At 44.9% G+C, this 27,546-nt stretch overlaps 1 protein-coding gene across 1 annotated transcript; it reads left to right on the top strand.

Moving 5' to 3' along the window:
* On the top strand, positions 1-27,232 carry LOC120842766 (gastric triacylglycerol lipase). Its single transcript, XM_040213941.3, has 9 exons — positions 1-293; positions 8,994-9,201; positions 14,806-14,917; positions 15,878-16,028; positions 20,567-20,659; positions 23,291-23,446; positions 23,932-24,003; positions 24,092-24,160; positions 26,901-27,232. Exons 1-9 carry the CDS (start codon positions 180-182, stop codon positions 27,162-27,164), a joined length of 1,239 nt encoding a protein of 412 aa, XP_040069875.1. The 5' UTR covers positions 1-179; the 3' UTR covers positions 27,165-27,232.
* The last annotated feature ends 314 nt before the right edge of the window (positions 27,233-27,546 follow it).

Raw genomic sequence — 27,546 nt, 5'->3', positions numbered from 1 at the left:
GCCAGTGCCGCTGATAGCCCTTCGGGCCTCGTTCCTGAAAACAGGCGTCGGCGACGCATCCCGCCCCTTCCAGCCTCCCGCCCCTTCCGACGATAAAAGAGTTACGCCGACTTTCACCCAAGCAATAGCGTCCCCGACGCCTGTCCACTGGCTTCATCGGCTGTCTGGACACTGCAGCCATGGGAACTTCGGTGTTCCATTGTCTTCTCGTACCGCTGCTCCTGGTCGTGCTGGTCACGGCACAGGAGCCGCCAACGGAGAAACCCGTGGATCCTGACGCGAACAGGAATGTGGTGAGTGGGCTGGGAATACGTCGGGGAGTCGCCAATCATAGATATGTAAAGAAATCGAAATGAGAAGCGGCCTTTACGTAAATTATGTCTGCTTTCTCGGGGTGTAAACCTCTGAAGTCACTGACAAAGCGAGAACGGTAAGGAGGAAGATTCAGTCGGCCCGTCATTGGCGGGAGCTTCCTACCTTTGATGGCGCTTCGATGTTTTGTGACCCTCGAGCGCGCGCGCGCAGCCAAAGCACGGTGGAAGACGTATAAAAGGCGCGTGCTGGGGACCGGGTGTTCGAAAGGCACGCTCAGATGTTTTCCATCTGTCATCTGTCGATCCGCGACAGTTGTTTTATTTGTTCTTGGATATCGGACATTATTTTCAGTGAAGCTCTTTGTATTCGACGCCAGTTAACCCTGCGCTTGAGCCCTTAGTTTTTGTCCGGAACTTATACAGTGTAGCAAACCAGCACAAAGCGCTGGATGACGTCGCTGTTTTAATAAACGCCTACTTCTCTCACTTTACTTTTGTTTATTTTTTCGAAGGAAAACAAATGTTAATAAACTTCTCTTTTGCTTTGCTCGCGTCAGCTCCAAACAAGCGCAACGGGAAATTGCGCAACATTTGATGTTCGGACCCCCGGGGCCGTAATCTGGACGCTTGGCGGAAAAGGTCGGCGAGAAATACGAGCGCCGTGATTGTTCGGCGCCGAGGTCCAGCACGGCGCCAACCAATCACTTCCGTCGAATTCGTCGCCGACTGTTTTAGCCGAGTGTGCAGATTAGAAGAACCCAGGTCTTACTTTCATGGAGATACATAAGTGTTTGCGCTTATCCAGAAACTCCTTCCACTTCTCGGGAGTAACTGCGCGAATACTTCGTTGTGATACAAGGGCGAGTCACGTTTAGCTTCGGCAGTGTTTAATTTTCTTTTTATTAAAGCATAAAAATGTTTTTTTTTTTTTAACGAACTCCTCCCTTAAATCCCAGAATTATGTCCGTCCGAGCATATTCCGCTAAATTTAGAGCGAAGAAGACGTCACCTGACCTGACGTCACGTGACCTAAGCAAGTTCCTTTACTAAATTTAACGGAGAAATAAACGTCTTAATGTAGCAATTTAGGCCAGTTGGTTTATAATAATAGACAAGCGCCGAAAAAATAGACGGGGACAAGAGGTTCGCGTAAACACTGACGCACTCGCAATTAACATTTATTCAAAAAACAGTATCTTATATAGCCGTGAAAAATGTCAGTCATGACTACACGCGGTGTAGCCCTCTACCGAGACATTCATATTCTTTTGCCGATAAGGTTTTCGAAGTGCCACTTGTACACCTCGTGCTTCTGGTTTCAATCTGAAACCCCTCGTGTAGCTTTCCAGATAGTTTATCTGGGTATCTAGACAAAAATTCGGTATCATCAAATGGCGGGGAACAAGCATTCATATTGTTTTGCCGATAAGGTTATAGATAAAGACATCTTGCCATGCACTGCAGCCGCTGCCCTTGCTCCCCGTCATTTGATGATGAGACATTTTTGGCTAGATACCAAGATAAAATATCTAGAGAGCTACACGAGGCGTTTGAGATTAAAGCCAAAGGCACAAGGTGTAGAAGTGACACATCCATAAGCTAATTATCGGCAAAAATATTAACATCTTGATAGGGGGCTACACCAACTGTAGTCATAATTGACGTTTTTCGCGGCTATATAAGATATTGTTCTTTCAATAAATGTTTGTTGCGAGTGCTCCAGTGTTTACGTCAACTTCTTGTCCCTGTCTATGTTTTCGGCACTTGTCGACGAAAATGGACGTCGCGTGACCTGCCCACTAATTCAGTGTCCCCGCTAAATTTAATGGGAGACTTGGACGTCATATGACCAATACACCGATTCAAATTACCCGCTAAATGTAGTGGGAAAATTGACGTCACGCAATCCATATACCAATTCAAACCCCGCTAAATTTAGTGAGGAAAGGGATTTCAAGTGACCCACTCACGTACAGTGACAACGCATGCACCTTCTTTCCCCTTTCCCCTCTCTTCTCCCTTTCTTCACTCCTCTTCCCACTGCACCCCCTCCTCCCTCCCACCTGCCACCCTTTTCCCTCTCTCTTTATTCCCCCTTTCCTTCCTCTCCCACTCCCCCTCTTCACATTCTCCACAAACATCCCTTCTTTCCCTTCTCCGTTACTCCTCTCTCCGCACCTACCTCCTCCACTTTCCTTCCTCCCCTTCAGTCCCCCTCCCGACCACTCTCTTTTCACTTCGCTCTCCCTCTCCCTCCTCCTTGTCCCTCCCTTTCTCTTCTCATTCCTTTCTCATCCTTTCTCTCTCTCCCTTCTTTCGCCTCCCCCTTATCCTTCCCTTTCTCTTCCCTCTTCTCTCTCATTCCTTCCCATCTTTCTCCCCTTCTCTCCTTCTCCCTCCTTCTGTCTCTCCCTTGTCCCTTCTTCTCCCCTCCCTCCCCCCCTACAGCTACATACCCTTCCCTACCTCCCCTCTCTCTCCACCTTCGGTGTCCTCTTACGGTGTGACTAAAGTCAGTGGATCCTGGGAAAACAGCGCTATTGCCTTCCCTGCCTGCTAGAGGGACAGAAACAAATGCTAACACGAAGACAACCAAACTTCGCAAGGTGATTGGTTGATTGGCCTCAGTTGTCATGGCAATCGCCATTTCGGTCCATTGAAATCTCGGAATCTTCCAAAGGATCGTTCTGAGCCAGTCGCTTCAAAATCGTTATGGAGCATCATCGTGCTAAAAGCGTTCCTCGTCAACATAAGCGTTTTTGGAGCTGTGCGTGCCATACACTTATCAATCATGCTTATTTACACACATCTCTTATATTGATATTGTTGTTATTGCCTATATGAAGACCATACAATTATTTTTCAATGTCGCCAAGCACCGTGGCCACTTGTGGTTGCGGTGCGAAGATGCGTGCTTGCTTCGCCTGGATGCAGATTACAAAATGTCGGCATTCAAGAAACGTCTCTCTAGAGCTACCCCTCACCAGCAAATTTATATCAGATTACGAAGAATGGAAAGGTGAAAAAGAAATTGATTATTACAGGAACCAAAATGGCGACAAATACGGGGAGATGGGCGCTAGTTTCCGAAGGTCCATTTACTATAGGTGTGACCAACACGAGCAAGCCCAGTCCCATCAACGTTATAAAGTGGTATTGTACCTTCATTGCATTTGACGGAATGTCTTATCCGGGCGATTCAGACTTCAATCTCAGGTGCCACTGCTTAAATGTTTTCGCAATAAACGTGAACTATCGCTCATTAAGCGCTGCATTTTATGCATTGTAGGACTTTGGAGGTAACGGTTTCTACCGATTTTTAGATCATTAATCATGTGGTTACCGCGGAAAGAAGGCGTCCAGCTTTCTGCCGAAGGTTACTGTTGTAGGAGGTGGGGCGAGCTATTGCTTGGACTCGCCAATGACTAATCATGGTATAAAGGCCAATGACTTGTTCCCCGCAGGCATTACGGGACAGTGTGCACACAGTAAATTCAGGGAAGGTGTATGCTCAGCTGGGCTGAATTAAACGCCGCTCATGTATTAAACATGTTACAAAGAAACGCTGTAATTTCGTGATAAGGAATGGTATACTAAGACAAGAAATAATACGTACAGTTCTAATAATTCATTCTTAGGGGTAAAAAATCGTAGGTATACTCTTGGCATAATTTTGTCTTTTGTTGTATTCCATACATGTTCTTGAGCTAGTGTAGAAGTTATTCGACTTTCTGATGATTTAGTTTTTCTACTCGCGCTATCTTTGGTACGCACAAATATGCTCAGATGCTATTACACAAATTAATTTTTTACAGATCAGGGTTCCCTTTGTGCCCGAGTTTGGTGTGATGGTCACTATACCTTTAAATAGAAAACCACTATGCACGCATTTACCTCAAGAACCACAGTAAGAATGTCCTACTCCTCATGTAACGTTTCGAATTTCCCACTTTCTGTGTTGCATTTAGGTAGATGTACGTGTGTCTCAGATTAGATTTACGTTATTTTATCAGGGTGTACACACCTGACTAGCACAAATCGTCGCTTCCTCCATCGACAACCGAATCTTGTAAGAACCACTCCGCGCAGCATATGAATAATGGGCTAAACGTGTTTTCTTTCGTGTGATAACCAGTATTGATTTTCACAATGAAAACATAATAATGGTCTACTTATGCAGCTTTTGGTATATGTTTTACAATGTAAAAAAACGGGTACAGAAAATTAGAATTTCGAATTTGCCTGTTCCTGCATCATTGCATTTTTTTTTAGCTTGGTACTCAGAACTGGTTTTTGGACTGCCAATCTTGATTCGTAGTGTACCACACTAGTTTCGAGAGTTCTAATTGCCCAACGCATTTAAAACATTATAGAAACTGGATTGCACTGATTCGATGATATCAAGCTTGTGCCAAAGGTGTTTCGCTCCAAAAGGCCGACTCATGACTGTAAATTAGGGTAAAAAAAATCACGATTTAAAATAAAATAAAGTATTTATTTTCAGTTTCAAAATTTTTTTTTCATTTCAAAGTGATTTCATCTGAAATGGTTCGAAAAAAAAGTGCGTCCTCGAAATTTTTTGAAAAATGTATGTTAGTGGATTGTTGTGTGTCTAAAACAACTGGGAATTAAAATTGTTGAAAAATATGTATTCTTGAGTATTGGGCGTCGAAAGGGCAGAAGGGACACGTCCTGAGATTTTTGCAGCTTTCACACGTGACAAACTTGAGAGTATCGCAACGTTTAAAATGTTTTGTTTTCGAACAAGAACTTTCTTACTGCTCTAGTATCAAATTAGTATGATTTCAATCACTGTAGCTAGAGAGTAGTTACTCTTTATCACAACATTATTTTTAACATGGCAGATTGATCTATCTGTCCGACCGCTGATGCGGAAGAAGTTCTGTAAACTTAAAGTGCAGTTTAATTAACAGCTTTTATTGGTGTAACCCCCGCCATACTAAAACATAAACATTTTTTTTTACTTAGCTAGAATGCCTAATTTTTTGTATTTCGTATTCTTATACGCTTGCAATATTACATTACATTTCTAGTTTTGGTTTCTTCTTTTCGCGTTCTGATTTGAATGGAATAGAACGTTACATAATCATAATCATGATGATAATGTCTTTATTTTCTGCCCGTAAACAACCAGTATAGGTCTCTAATATGGCACAATAAGAAGTAGGTATTACATATATAAACCATAATTGAGTTTAAGTGACGAATATACTAGAGACACTGAACTTACATGTGACAAGTAGTGAAAATGCATAACTAAGGAAGAAAATTTATATATACTTTGTCTCATCCTACGATGGACTAAAGGCCAAAGCCACGGGCCGCCATGTCCAATCACGTTCCACGCTATACTATGACAGGCTTAACATTGATGAGGGGTGGACGAATAATGCTTGAATCCAAAAGCGCCACATCATTTCTATAGCTTCGACGCTACAAAGAGCCTATATGTCGTGGCTTTCTTTGCGATGTAAAATTGTTGAGTCACTCAGTGCTCTTCGATTCGAACCACTGTCCACCCGTCCCCTCATCAGTGATTCGAGACGCGGGCACCGATACGTGCATCGAAGCGAAATACCGCACAATTTCTGAGTGGCTCGTGATTGGATCTGGCGGTCTGTAGCTTTTGCCTTTAGCCCATCGTAGGGTGAGACGAAGTATAGTGCAGACTCCTTTTTAAAATTCCCAGAGTTCTCAAAAACGCCTAGGTACGCATGACTAAAGCTATTCACAAATGTCTGCATTATAGTTGTCGCGTTCCTATTGGGCTCGCGTGCGCGACGGGTAATAATCCAGACAAGCAGGAACGTTACTAAATCATTTACTTAAAACTAAACCAATCTAACTAGACAAAGAACGTGGACGTCCGTCGGTCAGCAGGGATTGAAGGTGATGTCTCGCGCCTTCTGCCTGTTCCTTCGATCCTCGCGCATCTACCGAGCTCGGGTCCCATCTTTTTCTTGCCTTCAACTTGTCGATCCCCGAAGCCTGCAGGAGCTTCGGCGAATGTTGTTTCGGCAAAAGGGCACGTGCCACCACAGAGTTATGGGTAATGCCATGTAGTGCTTGTGAGAGTAAAGAGTAATAGCAGTCCTATCCGACCGAAGGGGTATTTTTAAATCCACAGTGCACAAAAGTTGAGAGTCAATGTCCCTGTAAAGTGATTTGCGCCAAAAATGCACCCTTCTGGCGGATAGTCCTTGCAGGCCGAATTTAGCAAGAAGCTCATAACTGCGAAAAAGCCTTCGACCTATATATCTGTCATAATTTTACGGGCAAGGCGCCGCTGAACATGTTACATTTTCGCTTCATCGCATGCACTAAGCGAATTCCACACAATAGAGCCAAATTCTAGTCTTGATTTGATAAAAAAAGAGAAGAAGTATAAGCTAGCATGATTTGCAAAACGTTTAGTTAAACGATTAATAATTTCGAGCATTCGAACTGCAGAACCGACCATATGAGTTACATGACAACTAAACGAAAGAGAACAATCAAAGTAGACTGCGAGATTACGAAGCATTGACACTCGTGTAATACACTTACCATCAACATAATATCAATAAGGCACTGTTTCACATTTTTTACTGAAATACAGGACTTTCGTTTTATTGGAATTAGTAACCAAACAGTTTTTTCAACATGAGGTTAGAATACGCGGGGCATCGCTTTGTAGAAGTTCGCAATCATCAATCGAGCTGATACTCTAGAAAAGCCTGATATCATCAGCGAATAAGAACATTCTTGAATTGACGACTGGCGAGCGAAGGGTCAGGTAGAACGAAAGATCATTGCTCAGATTTTCTCAGAAGAAGACTGCTTTTTTCTCTTGCTCAACCTAATTCAAGACTTTCTTGCCTGATGATTCTTTGATTTCAGTACAACACAAATAAATATAGACAGCATCAAATGATAGACACAAGGTAAACACAAATAATTTTCAGGATTATTTATGCAAAAATGAAAAAAATTTAATTTAATTAAAAAAAACAGAAAAAAGCAGCGGGTGCGCAGGCGAGTTGGTGGATGTAGATTTTGTTTAAAATTACTGGAAACTACTAAGAGAGGAAACAACTATATGCCTCCCACCTTTTACAACAGTCTCGGATAATTTTCAACACGATTTATGTTATTGTAGGAAAACTGGTTTGACCGAAATTAAGACCTAAGTTTTGATATAAATAATGATTTAAATCTCCACCCTGCCATAAATAAATCGCAAATCCCTTAAAACAGATTGTTTTTCTTCGTTTTATTATGTAATGTAGTAATCTTTTCATCGTATGCGCACAAAACAATATCGCTATATTTCGTTTTACTCAACGTTACTAAAACACTCAATTAGAAAACTCACCCCCTGAAACCCGGACTGCTCGCGTCCACCGAGACCGAACTGGATACGATAACAGCGTCGTGCGTTAGCGACGAGTCGAGACATGAAAGGTAATTTATAAAGCTACTGCGATGTGGCACCGCGAGATGGCGCCACCGGCCCTTGCACGACTGTATGCGTGACTCGACTTGAACCAAGGAGGTATGAGTACTATACTTCGTTTCAGCTTCGGTCCGAGCGCGGCAGATGTTATGAGCGAAAGGGCCAATCAAACAGCGTAAAGAGCGCAACGTCATGGCGTGCGCTCTGCGCTTGATAGGACTAGCCGGCGAAGGAGAACGCACAGAGAGCACGCTGGTCCTATCAACTGCAAAGAGCACGCCATGACGTTGTGCCTCTTTCGCTGTTTGATTGACCCTTTTGCTCATAACATCTGCCGCGCTCGGACCGAAGCTGAAACGAAGTATAGGGGGGCACGTTGCAATATTGGTGAAGCCTAGTCATAAAAAGTTTGAACCATATTGTGCCCAACGTGACCGCAGATCTCTCTGGCGATTGGTGCGCGTGACATGTCACGTGCGAGATGGATGGTTGATTGTAGGAGGATTCCTTGCAGGCTTGCTCGCGCTCCGTCCGGTAGGTTTTATCAGATCGAAGGCTAGACGAAGGCTAGCTACGGTCACGTGATGAGGTCATGTTGGGCTGATAAGTGAAAAGAGTATGAGGAAAATGAGAAAGAGGCGAGGCGTCAAAGGTGCATGGCTTGTGCAGGCTACGCGGCTGACGTCATGCCCTCTCCTACCCATCTATCCTCCTTGACCTGAACCAATACGTGCAGCAGTGCAGTTCCCGGACTGGCCGCTGCGGGAGAAATGGCGGCGTCGCGATCGCCTTTAGTTCGGTTCTTGAGTACGGATCGGAGCGTTTTTCGAAGCAGGCCCTACAGTAGTTTCGCAACTGAGTTGTTCTAGTAACGTTGTTTTTGCTTTAGTCAGTACCGAGGCTCATTCACAGTTGTGATTGGAGTAGTCAGGTGATAGGAAACGCACCAAGGCGATAAGCAGCGTGACGTTGCACTTTTGGGACTACTTTATTGGCTCTATCGGATCGAAGCGTTGTCTGTGTTGGACTTGTGAAACGGAGTATAGTATATATTTGCTCTTTGCTTCATCGATTTTATCGCTGTTGACTTCTTCCTTGTTTAGTATATGGCAAAAATTATACTAGACATAAAACTAATAGTGTCATATAATTCTTTCCCCAGCCCTTAAAAAGATAATTTTTTGTTCCGACCTTCAAAAAATATAATTCTCTTTTTTTTCTAGTCCCAGATTATTGCCGACAAGGGCTACCCGGTCCAAGAGTTCGAGGTTGTTACGAGTGACGGCTTCGTCATAGGTGTGCAGAGGATTCCGTCCGGCAAGACTGGCTCCTCCAGGCCACATCTCCGAGCGAAGAAGACCGTGTTCCTACAACACGGTCTGCTGGGCTCCTCGGCTGACTGGGTCGTCAATTACCCGTCTCAGAGCCTCGGTGCGTTGTTCATCCTCGCCACATGTTTGCTGTTCGATCCGAGGAGGGAGCTAGATCCCAAAGCGAATGATCTCTGATATGCTTGCGTCCTATACTATATCGCATCTAATTATGGGACGAAAAGACTTATATTTGGTTATAAATATTTTTTTTTTAATCTTTGTTAACTTTTTTATAGTCTGCGACGTGATACTGGATGTTGCGGAAGGAATACACACAAGGGCGGACAAAACGCAAAAAAAAAAAAGTGTAAATTCATTGATTTTTTAAAAGACTTTAAAAACCCTGAGTGAGGGTATTACATAAGGGAGTGGGTTAAAAAAATAGTGAGATTAACATTACCCGGAATTAATCGATGTCTTGAACATTTTCGATGGCTTCAGGCAGGCCGTTCCAGTCCACAGAAGTCGCCGAGAAAAAATAGTTAGGAATGATGTATTTCGAATGAAAGGAAAGCCAGCTTTTCAATGGTGATCAATCCGTGGTAATATGCGATAAGGTGGCAAGATAAATGAATTGTGTAGATGATCATCGAAGTAAAACCTATGGAAAATGCATAATTTAGCGACGCGCCTGCGTGGACACAAAGGGGTTAGTGATGACTTTTGTTTAAGTTCAGTAACACTAACAAACCTAGAGTATCAAGACGTTATAAAGCGAGCGGCACGATTTTGAACTGGCTGGAGGTCGGATAGAAGGTATTTAAGATGAGGGTCCCGGAATGACGACGCATATTCTATTTTCGGACGTACGAATGTGACATATGCAAGTCGCTTCACAGATGGGGACGCGAGACGAAGACTACGGCGCAAGAGACCAATGCGGAGGGCAAGTTCGTCTGCTCCTTGCGCAGGGGGTAGCGGTGACGTCAGAACGCCGAGCCCTGATTGGCTGATCGAGCCCCCCTATCTGAGCGTCGTCTGCTTCTTTGCAACGTCGTCTGCTCGCAACGTCGTCTGCGTCTGTCTTACGTTTCCTGCGACTTTCGGAAGTGCAGAGGCCAGATTCACGAAACGATCTTACGCCAAAAATGTGCGTAAGACAAAACTTAAGAACAAATTCGTATTCACGAAACGAAATTTTCGTAAGTTTTGCGCAGGTTACGGCGAAATCCTACGACAGCTCCGAAGCTGTTACGCACTTACGATCAAGTCAGCATGGCCGACAGCGTCGCGGTCGCGACGACCCACGGACGTTTATTTTTCTACGTGAGCTTCTCACGCGTCCTGACTTCAAGCAGCAAAAAAAAAGTAAAAATTATTTGAAACAGAGCACGACGAACAAGAACGCTGGATCCACAGACACCGGGGAAAAGCTCCAACGGCGACGATTCCACCGAACGCGACCAAACGAGCTGGGCAGTTAGGCCTAGGAGGCACTCCGCGACTCGGCGACCGTCTGCCCACGACCGGCTGACGTGCTGAATGGAATATGCCCGCGCGACCCTTGTGAACCCTTCTCGTGTTATACTTTGATCGCTGACCTCAATTTTAGATAAAGAGGTCAATTTCTTCCTCTTGTTATCTCCTTGTTTCCCGAGGCAACGGTGACTCTCGCCGGTGAAAAAGCGGCGAATCTCCGACAGACGCAGGAAAGGTAAAGCAGCCATCGCTTTGACTAGCAGACGTAAAGCAGACGACGTTAACTGCGCCAACCCGCCGGCGCCGTTAAAGAGTGAGGGGTCTCGCCGCACACGAATGGAGGGAAAAAGTATTTGGGAGGGAACTTGCGGACACAAAGCAAACAAACCTCGGCGCCCCGGGACACCTCGCCAGTGAGTCCTTTGACTTCCCTCCTTGATGCGCGTCTGCTAGTTGTTAGACGAAAACAACGTACCGCTCGAGTTATTTCGTCTGCCCTCCCTTAAAGGCCAAGTCGAGTTCGCTCCGAAAGTCGCAGGAAAGGTAAGACAGACGCAGACGATTTTGCGAGCAGACGACGTTGCAAAGGAGCAGACGACGCTCAATAGGGGGTCGCGATCAGCCAATCGGGACTCGGCGTTCTGACGTCACCGCTACTTCCTTTTTCATGCGCAGAAGACGAAAATGAGCCCACTTGCGAGGCGTATAGCCCGATTTGAGTCAGAAATTGACACAGAATCTCTATTAAGATTACCAACAGACTAGGAAGAGTGAAAACATTGAAGGAGTTCGATAGGAGAGGCATTTGGATTTTGATATACTTGTAGCATCTGGCACTTTGAACACCAATTGTTAATTCGGTTTAGATCAACCTGTAGGTTAAGGAAATCATCTGTGTTAGCTATGGCTCTATAGACCACACAGTCATTAGAAAACCGACGTTAGAAGGCAATGAAAGAGGGAGGCCATCTTGGACCGTTTCTTTTTAATATGTACATTAATGACATTGTAAACATAAGTCCTGCAAAATTTGTGATATATGCCGACAACAGTAGCCTATTCTTTTCTTCAGATAACAGAGATGATCTTGTCACAATCGCCAATGACACTCTGTCCAAGCTTGGGGCATGGGCAAAAGATAACTGCTTAAAAATTAATACAGATAAAACTAAAGCTATAATTTTTCGACCCACGAATAAGAAATAGTTAGAATAATAAATCTAACGAGAAGCATTGTGCTTGACTTTACGCCAATTGAAATTGTCAGTAATTTTAAAAGTCTTGGAGTCATATTTTTGGAACATGTGTTGTGGGAGCAGTCACATTAACCACTTACTTGCAAAATTATCTACCATCATAGGTCTGACATTACGTAACGGCAAAACACTCCCAGTCAGTGCGAAGCTATTAATTTACAATTCTTTATTCTATTCTCGTCCGAGCTCCTGCAAGCTCGCCTGGGGTAACACCACATTCACAAACCCGCAAAAATTATTTTTATTGCAGAAAAAAAAAATGGTTAGAATAATATGCAACCTGCCTTATGATTTCCATACAGGATGTTTAGCTTATTAAAAATTCATAGCCTTTATGAATACAGGTATTCGGAGTTTAAAGGGGCACTGACACCCCAAAGGTCGTATTCTTTTTTATTGTCTAAAACGATGCAAGTTGTAGTCATAGACACGCAAAAAAAACCGCATCGCGAAAAAAAATTTCCCCGCGCGCGCGCGCGCGCTTTTTTATTTTTGGCGTTTATATTTCCCGCGCTAACCTCCTTGCTTCTTTTGATCGGTGACGTCAAAAATCAGGAAATTTAGAAGCTTTGTAGGCGACATTTCTATAACATTTAATAACGGCAATCGTAAAACATGTTTTTTAACGCAATGACGAACGCACTACGGCCTTTCATTTTGAAATACCAAAAATCAGATTTCGGTGTGATGTCGCTTCCTGAATTTGTGTTCTCCCTCGGAAACCTTGGCGGCGCTCGAGCAGAGGCTTATCGCCGAGTCGGGGAAGACCGGTTTTTCCCCGCGTCGGCTCCCTTCTATCCCGCCTGCTCACCTCCTCCTCTCTTCGGGTCGCGGTAGCAACGGCGCTTTGCTTCACAGCGTGGTGCGGAGGTCCGAAAGAAAGTCGAGTCGCAGGAGACCGCAAAATTTGACTCACTGCGCTGGCGCGGATCGCGCGGGAACTTCAAATTCGGCATTTGGAAATTGTTTTTTTAATTCACAAATACTGAATTCCCAAGTTTCGAATTTTGAGGGTAATGTCCCGGCATCATTTTCAATCGTTTCGGAAAATAAAATAAATTACGATTTTGATGTGTCAGTGCCCCTTTAAAGTCAGAAAACAGGAAACATTATAAATCGTTGTCGACTCTAGCGGCATTGACACCAAATCTACACGTTCAATTAACTAGACACATGGAGTATTGGAAGGTTGTCTACTGTTCTACTAACTATGGTAGGCAAATGTTGCGATATACCATACTAAAACTGTTAAATTTCCTTCTAGAAAAAGATATTTTCATTGACACTACCTCCTTCAAGGCTTTGCGTTCTCTTTATCTGTACCACCGATTTACCTCCCCCAGTTAAATGAATCTTTAAAATTGTTTATGCTATATATAATGCACTCTTTTTGTGTTTTTCGGATTTCTGTCTGCAACAACTGTGCATGCCATCTGTTTAGGTGATTAATAACTGTCTGTAATCTGGTGCATATATATATATATATATATATATATATATATATATATATATATATATATATGTGTGTGTATAACGTTTTTTTTGTTTTTTTTTTAGCTGCAATGCCAATGTATGGGGCCGAGGGCTGGTCAAGCCTCCTTTAAGGCTTTTACCCTTTGCTCCACCATGCTTCATGAAAAATAAACGATTATTATTATTATTAAATATACACGAGAAAAAGTAGGGGCCCAGGGACAAATCCTTGCGTTATACCGGAGGTTACAGGAGCGCTTCTTTTTGTCCGTCCTTGTGTTTCTTCTTTCAATAATCTGTGATTGCAACCGACGTGTTCACCTTCTACCCAGCGTGATACTATAATAACTGACTCGCACTTCCTGCTCCGTGATTGGTTCTTCAGGGATCCTTTCGGCCAGAGCCGCAACTTTATTGGCCCTGCAGCAATTAGAAGATCTTCGGGACTCGCCACGTCTGGCGTTTGTTCAGTTGTTGTGATCATAGTTTCTTAATTTTATTGCTGACGTACACACTTAGGCAACTATGATCGACCCATTAGGTAATGAAGTGGCGCCTCGTGAAGCATATATCTAATTTAACCGTGTTTTAGAGAGAAAAACCACATCACTATGTGCTAATTTTTAAACACGTGATGAAACTCCGAAGATTCTAACAGAGCTTTTATAAAAAAGTAGATGGATACTTTTGAAACAAATCTAAAAGCATGAGAGATAAGACGTACAAAAGGAAGGAGGAAGGAAAACATTGTGAGCCATTCCACTTTGTGAAGGTGGGTGGCCAGCGAAGCTGTAGAGCACCACCCCACATGATTCACCTAGGGACACACACAAGCAGTTCACCAAATGCTTATTTAGATAGTCTTGAAACGGTAGTGATGATTGCATTGTGATCACTATAATATGCACTAATGGGTTCCATTACAACTTTGGTGAGATTCTTTGCTAAAATAAAACCTATAGATATGATGCTTTACATCTACAAAAAAACCGCTGATTTTATATTTGTAAAGCAGTGACGTCACCCGACTCGAGCCGGGGAACGCCCATTGTTCTCGAATGGATCGTCCTTATCACACGTTTCGACGTCTTTTCTTATCAAAATGCACATCGAGGTGACGAGGGTGACTCGATATCAAGATGCATATCGAGGTGACAAAAGTTTGCGCTTTCACATGTGATTTACTTTCTGCACACGGATACTAAAAATGCACGGAACCCTAGACAGAAACAGCTTCGCTGCAATAAGCAATGTTTCGGGCGCACGCCCTTCGTCAGACTATGCAAAAGCTTCAAATTAACTTTGTTTACAAAGTTAATCACAAAGTTTTACTGTGCATTGTAATATTTGGAAACAAAATACGATTACCAGAGAATGAGAAAACTTCAGACATTGTTATGGATCCCATAAAGCCCTTGAAGAGTTTGAATGATTTGTAGTGGTAGCTATTCACCTCGCAGCATTGAGAATAAAATTCCTAACTTTGTTCTTTGCAACGCAATTTGTTTTGCTAGCCTACCTCCTGGCTGACGCCGGGTATGATGTCTGGCTGGGCAACGTACGTGGGAATACGTATTCTCGTCATCTCAGGCACACGAGGAAGCAGAAAGAATTCTGGGACTTCAGGTGGGTAAACTTCACCGACCCACTGTTGTTACTGACAGTTAAAAAGACGCAGGGCAGTAGCTATCATGTTCGCGCTTTTTTACTTGTTGATTCGTTGTGTGACGTTTTGATTGGTTAAGGCATCAATTTCATTGGGCGCAGAGCCATACTACGATGCTTGGGAATCGCCACGCCCGGCGTTTCTTATGGTGAATTCGCGTGGTGCTTTTAGAGCGCTCTAGAGTGCCAGGGAGCGCTCTCGAAGGGAGGGAAGCCCTCGGAATTAACCAGCTGATCACGTCGCCGCGCTCTTTTTTCACCTCCGATCTGGAGCGCTCTCGAAAAAGTTCTCTAGAGCGCGCTGAAAGCACCTCGCGAATTCACCATTTTTCTGTCAGTGACTATAAATATTTCCACGAAGCCAAAAGGTGTAGATTTGTGTGTATTTAAGCTTAAATAAGCTAATATATAATTTTACTTTCCATGTCACGTGCTACCACATTTCTCAGACGGCGCTTTGACAACCCTTGCGTAAAAAAATTTCGAAGAGAGTGCACACTCGGCTAAGCTTAGTCAGTCGAAGTTCAAAAAAATCAAACAGTCCACGTGATGTGGCTTGTTCCTAATAATTTGATGTCCTTAGTCCTTCATAAGAGTAAAGTTGCTTTTTGAGGGACGCCTCATATTCTTCGTAATTATATAACAATAAGACTGTCAACTACTTAGACAACTTATATTCATTTTTTTTAAACTGAATTCGGACTATGCTTTGGAGAGCTGCCTATGTCAAGGCAGAACCGCGGCAGGTAGTGTGGTTGAACTAAGTTTTCAGATGAGAAACAATACTACGCAATAATGAAGTAAACCTTTCAAGACTAGTTGCCACATTTCTTTTCCTTATGAGACGCGAAGCCTTCCGACTCACGAGGGCATGAATCATGTTTGGTATTTCGTGCCAAACTAACACGGCTGCTGCGGTAGCTTCGACCAGATGATCAGGTACGACCTGCCGGCGATGCTCGATTTCGTGCTCGCCCAGACCATGGAGGAAGAGCTCTTCTACGTCGGACACTCGCAGGGAAGTTTGATGCTGTTCGGTCTACTGTCAGAGATGCCCGAGTACAGCAAGAAGGTGAGCTGAACCGTACGTGCACGAGTGAATTACGTGTCATGGTAACACACTAGGTGTGTTACCATGACACGCCTTGTCTGTGAGTGACTATGTGGCGAGAAACTGAAGGAGAGGACGAGGCGAGATAGTGCAGGGACGTCAGAATGCCGAGCTCTGGTTGGAGCGATTAGTAGGTGGAGACACAAAGCTATAGCTGCATTTGTGTCTACTAGCTCTTGGAACGCGTCCGATTTCCGAACACCCACATCCGGCGTTCGGTATTCACGTCCGAACGCGTTCGAACAGTGTGTATGGACAAAGGAAGCTAGCTTCCCGTCTACCCATTCATTGATCCTGTCAGAGCTCGGCTAGGGTGGGCTGGCGAGTGTGTGTGCTCATTGCTTAGTTCGGCATAGTAGGCTGGAAGTATTGCTGTGGGTGTCCTCCGATTCTGCGCATTGTGGCAGATTCGCAAGGTGGCGCTAAGGCCTTCAGGCAAGTCACGTGTGGTAACCTCCCCTTGTTCAAGCCAGTTAGGAAACGTGTTATCTGGGACCAAAACGAAAAAAGGAGAAGACATTGAAGATATTTTGGATATCAGCCTTTGCTAAGGTGAACTCCAGATCTTGCAGAAGTGTAGTAAGTTGGGCGAGTTGGCATGATGACATGATGAACAGAACAGCGCACACAAAGACAAGGACAGAGAAAAGGAACATGCAGGACACACAAGCGCTGACTCGCAACTGAATTTATACACAAAAGAAAGAAGAAGAAAACGTTCTGAAAGACACGCAGGGCACGCAGTGCTTATGACACGCGACACAACACCATCTAACTGCAATGTCTTTGCCCCATAGTCCTTTCTAAAAACAAGGTTTCAGTGTTTAGTAGTGTCACTGATGGGTGGCTGACGCAGCAGTCCCCCAGGCTGTTGATGCAATGTGCTTTTAAGATTTCGCGAGTTGTCTTGTCTCGATAGTGTCCAATTATTGTTGTGCCTTTTAGAATCGGAGCACACGAGCAGGAATTGCAGTGAACGGGAAGGTGACCACCCACCGTAGATTTTAGTGAACGATCATGCTCGAGAAGGCGATCGTTTAGGCATCGTCCGGTTTGGCCCATAGCTTCTACCACACGTTAATGGGATTTTGTACACCACGCCAATTGAACACGGCACATAAGGGTGGCTGTGGTGTTTTCGGCTCCTAAAAGAATGGCGCAAATCTGTTCAAAGGTTCACTCGATAGCGGATAACCTCAACAAAGGCAAGTGCCAGAAACGCCACAGCCACCCTTATGTGCCGTGTTCAATTGGCGTGGTGTACAAAATCCCATTAACGTGTGGTAGAAGCTATGTGGGCCAAACCGGACGGTGCCTAAACGATCGCCTTCTCGAGCATGATCGTTCACTAAAATCTACGGTGGGTGGTCACTTTCCCGTTCACTGCAATTCCTGCTCGTGTGCTCCGATTCTAAAAGGCACAACAATAATTGGACACTATCGAGACAAGACAACTCGCGAAATCTTAGAAGCACATTGCATCAACAGCCTGGGGGACTGCTGCGTCAGCCATTTGAGAGAATTGTAAACGTCAATTTTTTTAAAGTGTCTTTATTAAGGGGTATCGAAGCCGAGTGGGCTAGCGCCCACCTGATCGGAGTACGTGGAGAGGAAGCTCGCGCTGGAGAAGGAGAACCCAGTGATTCTGAGCTCAATCCCCAGCCCTGCCCGAAGAACACACTTCCAATGAAGTGAGTTCGGGGAGCACACTACGTTCGCTCCGGTAGACGAAGTGTGTAATATCGATAGCAGTGTTTAATGAGTTAAAATAACAAAAGAAATTAACGCTGCGTAAAATTAGTATTATTTTGATAAGACTAATGTTAGATGCGCATTTGTTTTCTGTTGGCAGGAAAGTAGTGCATTGTAGAAAAACAAGCGGCTAATCTAGTTTCCAGCCTTGGCCCCTGCGCGACGGCCGACGAAGGCCAGGAGGCACCTGCACGACTCCACCAGGAATCTGAAGGTGGCAGGAGAGACGCGAAAGGCTTTCTTGAAGTAGAACTCGCCCAAATGGGGCAAGGTGTCTTCGAACCACCGTTCGTTCCTCTGGAAAGTCCACCGTTGTCGACTGATCACGGGTAGGTTGTCGGTCATGAGAGTGGCTATGGTGAAGGCATTGGCCTGCAGCTGCTGATCGATGTTACTTGAAATTCTTGCCTGTGCGTCGGCATCCAGGTCCAGCTGCCTCTTATCTGAAAGGCGTTGGGCTCTCACAGAGAAAAGTGCCCCAAACATGCGCTTCCACTGTCCAACATCGCGGATATTGCCCTCCGGCTCGTCCTCCACACACTCCATGATGTTTCATTGTGGCGAGTGGCGAGTGGCCGAGTGGGCTCGCGCACACCAGCTCGGAGCACGTGGAGCGAAGGCTCGCGCTGCAGAACCCAGGAATCCTGGGTTCAATCTCTACTTCTGCTCGTTTCGGTCTGTACTCCGTTTCACCTTATGTTGTACCGCAGACAAGGCTAGATGCGCGAGCTCAGAGCGTTGGGAGCTACTCTTAACGCACGAGAGCTTGTGCCGCCTTGATATGCCCTAGAGCAAAGAGCTCGCACTTGTAGCCTTTTCTGCGGTACATCATAAGGTGAAACAGAGTATCGTACCGGCGTGCGGACGTGTATCACTGGCTTGTAATGGCTGATCGTAATGATGAAATTAGATTTAAATTTGGATTAAAACTCGTGACTTAGCGCAACAATGTGTGGTAACGTGTTTCTAATAAGACGACGAAGTTATTTATGAAAAAATGCGTATGCACTGTAATATGTTGCGTGCCATTACTTACCCATCGTTATTGCCATCATTTTGGAATGACACTAAGTTTTCCCGCGTAGCACCAACACACTTGGAGTGTGTTTCGACGGGTTGAAGTGCACTCGCTTGTAGTGACACTAAACTAGCCCGTCTGACAGGGGTATTAGAAGCACATTGCATCAACAGCCTGGGGGACTGCTGCGTCAGCCACCCATCAGTGACACTACTAAACACTGAAACCTTGTTTTTAGAAAGGACTATGGGGCAAAGACATTGCAGTTAGATGGTGTTGTGTCGCGTGTCATAAGCACTGCGTGCCCTGCGTGTCTTTCAGAACGGTTTCTTCTTCTTTCTTTTGTGTATAAATTCAGTTGCGAGTCAGCGCTTGTGTGTCCTGCATGTTCCTTTTCTCTGCCCTTGTCTTTGTGTGCGCTGTTCTGTTCATCATGACTCCAGATCTTATTTGTCTTCAGCACCCGCGTGTACTTTCAAAGCTTCTAAAGACGTGTAGACTTTATCGCTTGACCATAAGGACCATTTCAATTATGTAGCCCTTGCCCAGCATTGACCGCACGTTTCCGCATTGTCCAATTTAGTTTCGGCACATTGAGGGAAATAATCCACGACTTTTGGACAAATGTGGATGCGCTTTGATCGAATCTGATGCAATCGTTATGGATCTGCTCAGCCAATCATCTACCTGAGTGGCGTCCCTGATTGTATTGGCATGGACAGAAATCGTACAAGCGTTCGGTCGTGTAATCACAGCAGCGCAAAGCACATTAGAGGCCTCGGGTTAACGGTCCCAGACCGCACTCGATAAGTTCCTCTCCACAGCGTCGAACGATGCCGCCAAATCTCGGAGGCGAATCGACCTCTCGCTATTTGAGCGTTTTGGTTTTCATAAAGGCACGAGTTCATTATCGCAGCGGGAGACCTTTACGGGAAAGGAGATAAATTGCAATGGTTGCACAGCGGTCAGCAGCAGCATGCAACTGAGTACTGCCGATTGCTACAATACCAGATGTTCGTAGCACGTGTAGCGACGCAGGAAAAGGGCGCGCAGTGCTCGGCAGGTATTTTGGTCAGATTCGATGACTGCGCCATCTACTTCCGCCCTGAATCACTGCATTGAATCGATGCAGGCGATGAGCACACCTCCCTCTTCAGCCACCCTAGCTCGTTGTTCTGACGTCCCAGCGCACTCTCTTCTCTCTTCTCTTTCTCAGTTTCTCGTTGCGCATCCATCTTCAGTTACACCAAAGTCTAAAGATCGGTAGGGCCCCTACCTGGCAGTCGGGGCTGATTTTACGGCAGAGGGACATTGGTATATGTAAAAAAAATTGTATGGCATAGTTAGGGGTTACCGTAAAAGTATGGGCTACATCGTAAATTGTTTACAAATACCCAAACCTGTGTACGACGTGACACCTATCAAAGTGTGACGTCCGCCATCCCCCGTCCCCCCCCTTTCCCTTTCCAACCACACATATGAACACGCACAGATACCCCTGGAAACTTACAATAATTACAAAAAGTTTCGGGTGCTGCAAAATAATGTAATAAGACCAAACTAGTGTGCGATACCCACAGCTGTGGTTTCACGAAACAGGTAAGACAGTACGCGGGACATCTTTAATGCTTGAGGAATGAATTGGAAGGCTCACAGCATTATACACCCTTAATTTTTGTCTGACCCACTTTCTTTTTCTCTCTCTTTCTCTTGTTCCCTTAATTTCTAGATCAAGTTGTTTTCAGCCCTGGGACCGGTGACAACTGTGGGCTACATGACATCCCCAGTGCGATACCTGGCGCCATTTGCGGAGGACAGTAGTGTAAGAAACGTACCTTTGCTATGACCTCTTTAAGAGTATATGATTCATTCATAATCAAATACATTACAATCACTATAAAAAAAACTAAACAGAAATAAACCTCGCTCGACTTAGCATTAAGTTTTGTTATTGGAGAGTTTGAGCAGAGCTATACCGGTGGCTATTCGCGACTCCAGCGAACCATAGAGGGCGCGCTGCTCAGGAAAAATGGCGGACGAAAGGAGGTCGTTTTCGCCGTTCAGTACGCGGACCACCCCAAATTCCTGCACAGCAACGTAAAATCAGTGTTACATTTGAAAGCAACGGGATTTTTTGACGGTAGAAACCTTCTTCTAGTCAGTGCGTAGGAATGACATGGCGGAATCATAAAAATAATTACTGGAAACGATGTTTGTTTCTATGCTCCCTACGAGAACCAAGCAGCGATAGCAGACGACAGAGTCGAAACGACTTCCTCTCCTGAACTTCTCGGCGCTGCCGCTACCCGGCGTCGATTTCTCTGGAGTCGCGAATACAGCAGGCACGATATTCCTCCGACCACGCCATTGAGAGTACGCTTAGAAATCGAAAAGCGAACTTCCGATAGTAACAGCGCTTCAGGCGGTAGTGCTAAGCTAAAAGTCCCCGATGTAAATTGTGCCTACAATACGTGAAGATTGCCTTATAAAGTCCCCGGATAAAAACCGCTATTACTGTTTTCGCACACCGTAGATCTGTTGCACGGCCAAAACCCTTCTTAAGAATTCTCACAAAATGTTTACGATGTATAAACGCCGCGAACGACTGTACACACATCTAGAAACGCCGACGCACACGTGCCGCTGAGTAATGCAATGGAAGCACTCATTCCTTATCTTTCTGTCTTTCATAAGTGACGAGAACAACCGGGCTACAATGGTGCCTCAGACTGAGTGGTAGGACGGGTTTCATCTCTTTTACCACTAAGCTCATTCGAATTCGCCCGCACCTTCTTCTGCACCAGCCGCTCTCGCTGCCAAAACGCCGTATACAAATTTAGGAGTGCCGCCCATCAGAAAAACACAACCGCATTTACATTGCCCTGCAATTTTTTTTTGCACCACGCTACACTTTTTTGCACCGGCGCAGGCTATAGTTGAGGTAACTCGAATGAGCCCGATGTAGAGTTACTGACAGCTTGAGAAAGTCAGAGTGCAGATGATCATGTTCACACGTCGCGTTTCACGATCCGCTGTTCGGCGTTTTAATCGGCAGATACCTTAGTTTGCTGTGGAGGAACAATAAAACGCTCGTGACTCCGTGCGCGCTCTGCATTCCTTAAGTAACTATGCAGCTGCAGGACCATTGAAATAAGGTACTGGTCACTTCGGCGACTTGCTAAACTGACTATACGGAGTGAAAGTTCGACCCCCCCCCCCCCCCCCCCCCGTGAAAGCGTCCATGTGTTTTCGTGCCCCCCCCCCCCCCCCCCCCCCCCCCTCCCGACCCGAAGCATGACAGCGCGCCCTTGGCTGCCTCGACCGTCATTGAACGTTCCTTACGCGTTCCCTAAATTGCCTTCTGATTGGCGTTCTCTTCATTGCGTTCCGATGCGCCAAAAACAACGCTTTTCAGAATATTTACTCGCCGTACTGACGGCGAAAAGTATCACCAACAAGGACGCCAAAAGATGGTCACGCTACGCGTTTCTCTAGATGGGAGTGATCATAAGAGAACACCCGTCGTTGACTTGGCGCTTCGAGGAAATTTTGGGACTGTCATGCTGCAACAACAACAATATAATATAACAGGAGAGTTAAAGTCTAAAATATATGATTAGCTCGTGCTCGCTGAAGCATAGTGTGAAGTAGATCCGTATTCAGAGAATTTGGTCGTTCAGTGGCAAGACTATTGCACCGAAATGAGGGAAAGCTTTGGTCGAATTGGGCAGGGCATGCGCGCAAACACACACTCTGGCCAACCTCTAGTCGAGAATAGTGGTTGTAAAATGTGTAAACACAATCGCAAGCGGGGGTGCTACTGAACGAAAACACAGGCCGGTATCACTCCCTCAGTTCAACGGCGCGAGAGAGTCAACGGCGATGAGTCTAGGCGGCTGAAAACGATGCGCGCATGGTTGTCAAGTCACAGCCGTAATGAACGGTGAAGTAAGCGACTTGGAAGCATCCCTGAGCTGTTTACGTGGAGTCGCGGAATACAATAAGCTTAGAGTGTCCACACTCCATTTCCAAATATTGTTTTGTGGACGCCGCCATTTCGGTACTTAGTGCAGATCTAGTGGGTGTCTTTTGCAATCGTTACGATTCGTAACGGTTCAGGAATCGTTACGATTGCGAATCGTTACGATTCAAGAATGCAGCTCCGTGAGCTTCAGTTACGGTGTCGGGAAGCTCAAGAGATGTCATATTGCTTCGTCGTTAACCGGCTTAACGTTCCTGGAAGACTCAAACCCCTTTCCTGCGATTTCAGATAGAGTTTGAAATAACCGATAAATAGGATTTCTAGCACCAAGATGGCAAATGTTTCGTTACTGTGAAGCGTTGCCTATGTCGTGGCTCTATAGGGTACGTGGGAACAACGAAAAAAAAAAAACATTAATTAGATGTGCCTTAAGGTTTGAGAATGAGTAATGTGTTCCATTTTACATTTCAGATACTCCTACGTTTTTTCGGCGAGTACGACTTTTTGCCGAGCAACTGGTTTATAAGGCTGTTGGCTAAAACGATGTGCCGCTACGCCATCTCGCGAGAAATTTGCGAGAACGCCATGTTTATTATCTGCGGCACCGAAATGAAGGAGATGAACTTGGTAAGTTGAAGATCACAGAGACGGAACCAGGTTTTCTCATATCGGGAAGATAGAAGCTTGGGTTTCGCGCCTGAGATATTCTACTGCTCGGTTAAAACATGTCTCAAAATTTCCAACAAAGACTGCTCTCTCCTGCCATTTGAACCTATTGATCTACAAACAGTGGCATCCAAAGAGGGGGGAGGGCAGAAAAAAATGGAGAGGCGGTGAGGTCTCCCCCCCCCCCCCCCCCCCCCCCCGGCGGTTCCGTTTCCAGAGATATAAGACATTTCTGCTACAGAATTCCCAAGAAATACGAGGAAAATCTCATGCCCCCCCCCCCCCCCCTCCATTTTGCGAAACACTTCCGACTTTCCTGTGTAAAAGTGTCTTTATTATAACACTATCATTATTCTACATTGAAACGCCAACATATCACGCAAAATGTACCAAAATATATGATTAAAAAACAAACAAACATGGTGACAGTTCGATTTTTCCTACAGACACGTCTGCCAGTTTTCATCAGCCACACACCGGCAGGAACGTCTGTGAGGAACATGGTACATTATGCACAGGTGAGAACACTGGTAGACTTTATCACCTAGAAAATAGCACAAATACGTGAAAGGGAGCTCATTTCAGTGCATTTCAATTTCAAAACAGATGGTCCTGCACAAGCGATTTCAAATGTTTGACTATGGAACCGACATGAACCGGCAGGCTTACGGACAGGTAAGATGACGGTCGTGTCTGCGACCTTATGCCAAACTTTCTTTTACTAATAGACCGATCTCACTGTACTCTCGATGGGCGTGCCCTTGCCCATCGAAAGTGCATATTATAGCAGTGCATTCGCGCCTTCCACCCCTTTTCAAGAAGGCCGCAGCATTTTACCCCCGAGCACAGGAAGCATGGCTGTAACTTTGTGAAGAAATTCCCTCGCACATTTTTACTAAAGCTAAACCGAAGAGGTAACCATTGCTATCTACAAAGGAAGTTTGGCGAACGACGAGGCCTCGCATACTTTTTTTGTATTTACCCGTTTGCAGTACGGTCTCAGGTCTCCGCCATCTTGCTCGCTTGGTGTGTGCTTGGGCGCGTCCTAATCCGGTTATGACGGCTTTCTAAAGCGTCGTAATCCGATTATTCCGTGAACGAGAACACCCCAAGCGAGCAAGATGGCGGCGCCCCGAGGCCCTACTTGCAAACGTGCACCGGGTGTTTCTGAGAAGGCATTCAAGGTAACCTAAAACCAGGGTGTTTTAGAAAACAAGAAACTCTTTCCGGGAACAAATTGCCAACAACAGCGAATTTCTGAAACTCTAAAAAAAAGAAAATAATATTAACTATTCTAGTAATTACCGAAAACTTAGTAAATAACATCTTTACTTAACGAAAATAAACATATGGTTCCAATCACAAACCTGCTGAGCGTCATCGTAAACACCAAAATCAGTAAATTTTATAACGACTTGCGGCGCGTGGGAAACGCGGAGGTGCGGGAAAGTTACCAGTCGTGCAGCAGGCGCAAGGCCAGAGATGCGAAAACGTGGACGCTATCCTTTGTATTCCCAATTTTGTGAATGGTAAAGTGTTCTCCAAAATGATGCACGTAACGTGCCCACTGCCTTAAAAAAAAAACAAAAAAAAAAACACGGCGTTTTAATCTTCAGAAATAGACTACGCATCACCGCATTCGACGTGCACAACGTTCTGGAGCAAAAAAAAACATGTTTTTTATCTTAAAAGGTAGATTACGCGTCGCCGAACGTTTAGTCTCCTCCACAATGTAGCTGTAACGGTATGAACCAAATGCCAAAGTTCTACAATGGACCGTTATTCGATTCATAAGCTACCCGCGATTTTCGAGAACACCTAATGAGAAAACGGCTGCGAACAAAACCAGCCAATACGTGGAGATGAATGGCGTCTACTATAACAAAAACAATAACAAAGAGTGTAACTACCCCTACCTATCAAAGCGATACCAAAGCTGCATTTATTGAAGATCATACAGACTATCCATTCATGAACACCCAGAGGTCGCCCAGAATCGTTTGATTCTTGTTGATTAGAAACAACCAGAAGCTCGTTCGCGAGTGATAACCGGCAGATCAAAAGTTCACTAAGCGCAATGCTGTTTTCTATCTATTTGAACAAACAGAAGGCAGTAGTCGTCGAAGTATGAAAACTCCAACTAGGGCATCATATTGTATCGACGAGAATGGTCGTCTCTTCGCGCCCCCTGCCGTAACCTGCCCCGATACAGCGCTGAACAAATCTCGCATCGTAATCACAAAGATCTGTCGTCGCCACAAAGGAATGGTATAAAGGCAAATGTATCTACAAGGCGCGATCACCAGAGAAGTTGCGACGGTATAACGGATCATTAGAAGGTAAACATATTCGGAAGAAATCTGTCTAAATAAAAAAAAAAATGACTAAGCTAAAAAAAAAAAAGAAACTCCAATTACAAATTTGTAATAAATAGTCCCGACGTTTCGAAGCTTACTTGGCCCCATCTCTGGGGGTGGTTATAGGTCGTATGCGGCAGACACATCTTCAACCTCTTCGTCTTTGTAAATGAGAAAACATTATTTCTTCTTTTTAAGTCGGCGGTGTTTTGGTCACTGTTCTTGTAACGTAACGTAGGCCTTGCGTTTTTCTTTTTAATTTATAGCGACACAGTCTTTCGAAACTAAGGTTGTATACGAGAGACAAAGACACTTCGTTGAAGTAGGTCCCGAAGCTCTAAAAACAAAATAAATGGTGTTTTTCACAGTTTTATTGTTTAATCGCCTCGTTTGCCACAATCATATGCGAAAGGCAGATGTGTCGAAAATCCACTGGTCGCCGAGAGCATGCACGGCCGCTATCCAAAGCTTCAATAAAAATTAAAGATGTGCGTTAAACGCAAAAATAAACAAGGTTGTAAACAGCAGCGTGTTACAGATATATGCAAATAAATACGTGCGATCACGCACATTGAAAGAAAAGCGGACGAGAAAACCAGCGTCAGCTCCACAGCTACCTACCGCTGCGTAGCTTTCCCGGTTAGGGCTAACACGCACTGAGAGTGAATAGCTGAATTGAAAAGAAAGGTTGATTAACGCTTCACATTTCAATATTTTGCATTCTTGTTACTAATGAAGGTAATTTTATGAAAACTTTTACACCGTTGAAACCTGGAACACGTGTGACATCAAGTCTTGTCCACCGAGTCGACCGCCGGAAATCAGTCGCCATGTTTAAAATCCTGGATTAAAGAAACACGCAAAGAGCAAAGCGCCCCATCTTGAAAACTTGCAATAGGCGTGTTTCAATGTCCGCTTTAGCGATAAGCAATTTCGGTTCAAAAGAACAGAACCCAAACTCAGCTTGGGTAGGCGGTAAATTCAGATTTGCGCCAAGCGGCGTTGGTGCAACCGGCTCTGGTACTTTCAGTTGGTCTTAAAACATCGTTTCCACGCAGGCCATACCACCAGAGTACAACGTCACCGGAATTAGCGTTCCCGTCGCTCTCTACTGGAGCCTCAACGACTGGTTCGCAGATCCCAGAGACGTGGCTCTGCTCAGCAAGCGCTTGCCGAAACTGGTCCTCGACTTACAGATACCGGACCCGACATTCACCCACCTCGACTTCATCATAGGCCTCCATGCCAAAGCTCTCGTCTATGATCCTATGATGAAACTAATGTTTCATTACGGCAAACCGCACCCTCCTTACATAGTTTAGAATATTGATACATTGTTGTTGAGTGTTTCTGTTAATAAATAAACGAGTTAAGCGTGGGCGGTTTGGAACCGAATGAATCTTCTCTCCTGGGTGCGCCTTTTATATTGTAAATGCGAAACGAGTGCGCCCGCCACCTCCAAAAAGGGCATCCAGTTAAAAAAAAAAAAAAAGTGTGGGAATTTACTTTTGTGCGGAACATGAAGACAGCCGATCCCGGCGAAAAATAGAAGGGTCTCGGCTAATGACAAGGTTCAAAATACGATTAGATTTCAGTAATGCAATTCGCGCAGGGAGAGTGAGCAAGTAAAGTATAGTTGAAATATAAAATATTTATTTAGACCGCTTTAAGGGACATAGAAAGAGAGAGAGAGAGAGAGGAAGA

Source organism: Ixodes scapularis, unplaced genomic scaffold, assembly GCF_016920785.2.
Source record: "Ixodes scapularis isolate PalLabHiFi unplaced genomic scaffold, ASM1692078v2 PGA_scaffold1__304_contigs__length_218370807, whole genome shotgun sequence".
Classification (NCBI taxonomy): Eukaryota; Metazoa; Arthropoda; class Arachnida; order Ixodida; family Ixodidae; genus Ixodes; species Ixodes scapularis.
This window is presented reverse-complemented; position numbering and strand designations above follow the sequence as displayed.

Excerpts from the sequence above, each read along its gene's own strand:
- LOC120842766 (XM_040213941.3), top strand. The coding sequence starts at position 180 with ATGGGAACTTCGGTGTTCCATTGTCTTCTCGTACCGCTGCTCCTGGTC. Across the intron at positions 23,447-23,931 it reads AAATGAAGGAGATGAACTTG|ACACGTCTGCCAGTTTTCAT; the intron begins GTAAGTTGAAGA and ends TTTTTCCTACAG. Across the intron at positions 24,161-26,900 it reads ACCGGCAGGCTTACGGACAG|GCCATACCACCAGAGTACAA; the intron begins GTAAGATGACGG and ends GTTTCCACGCAG.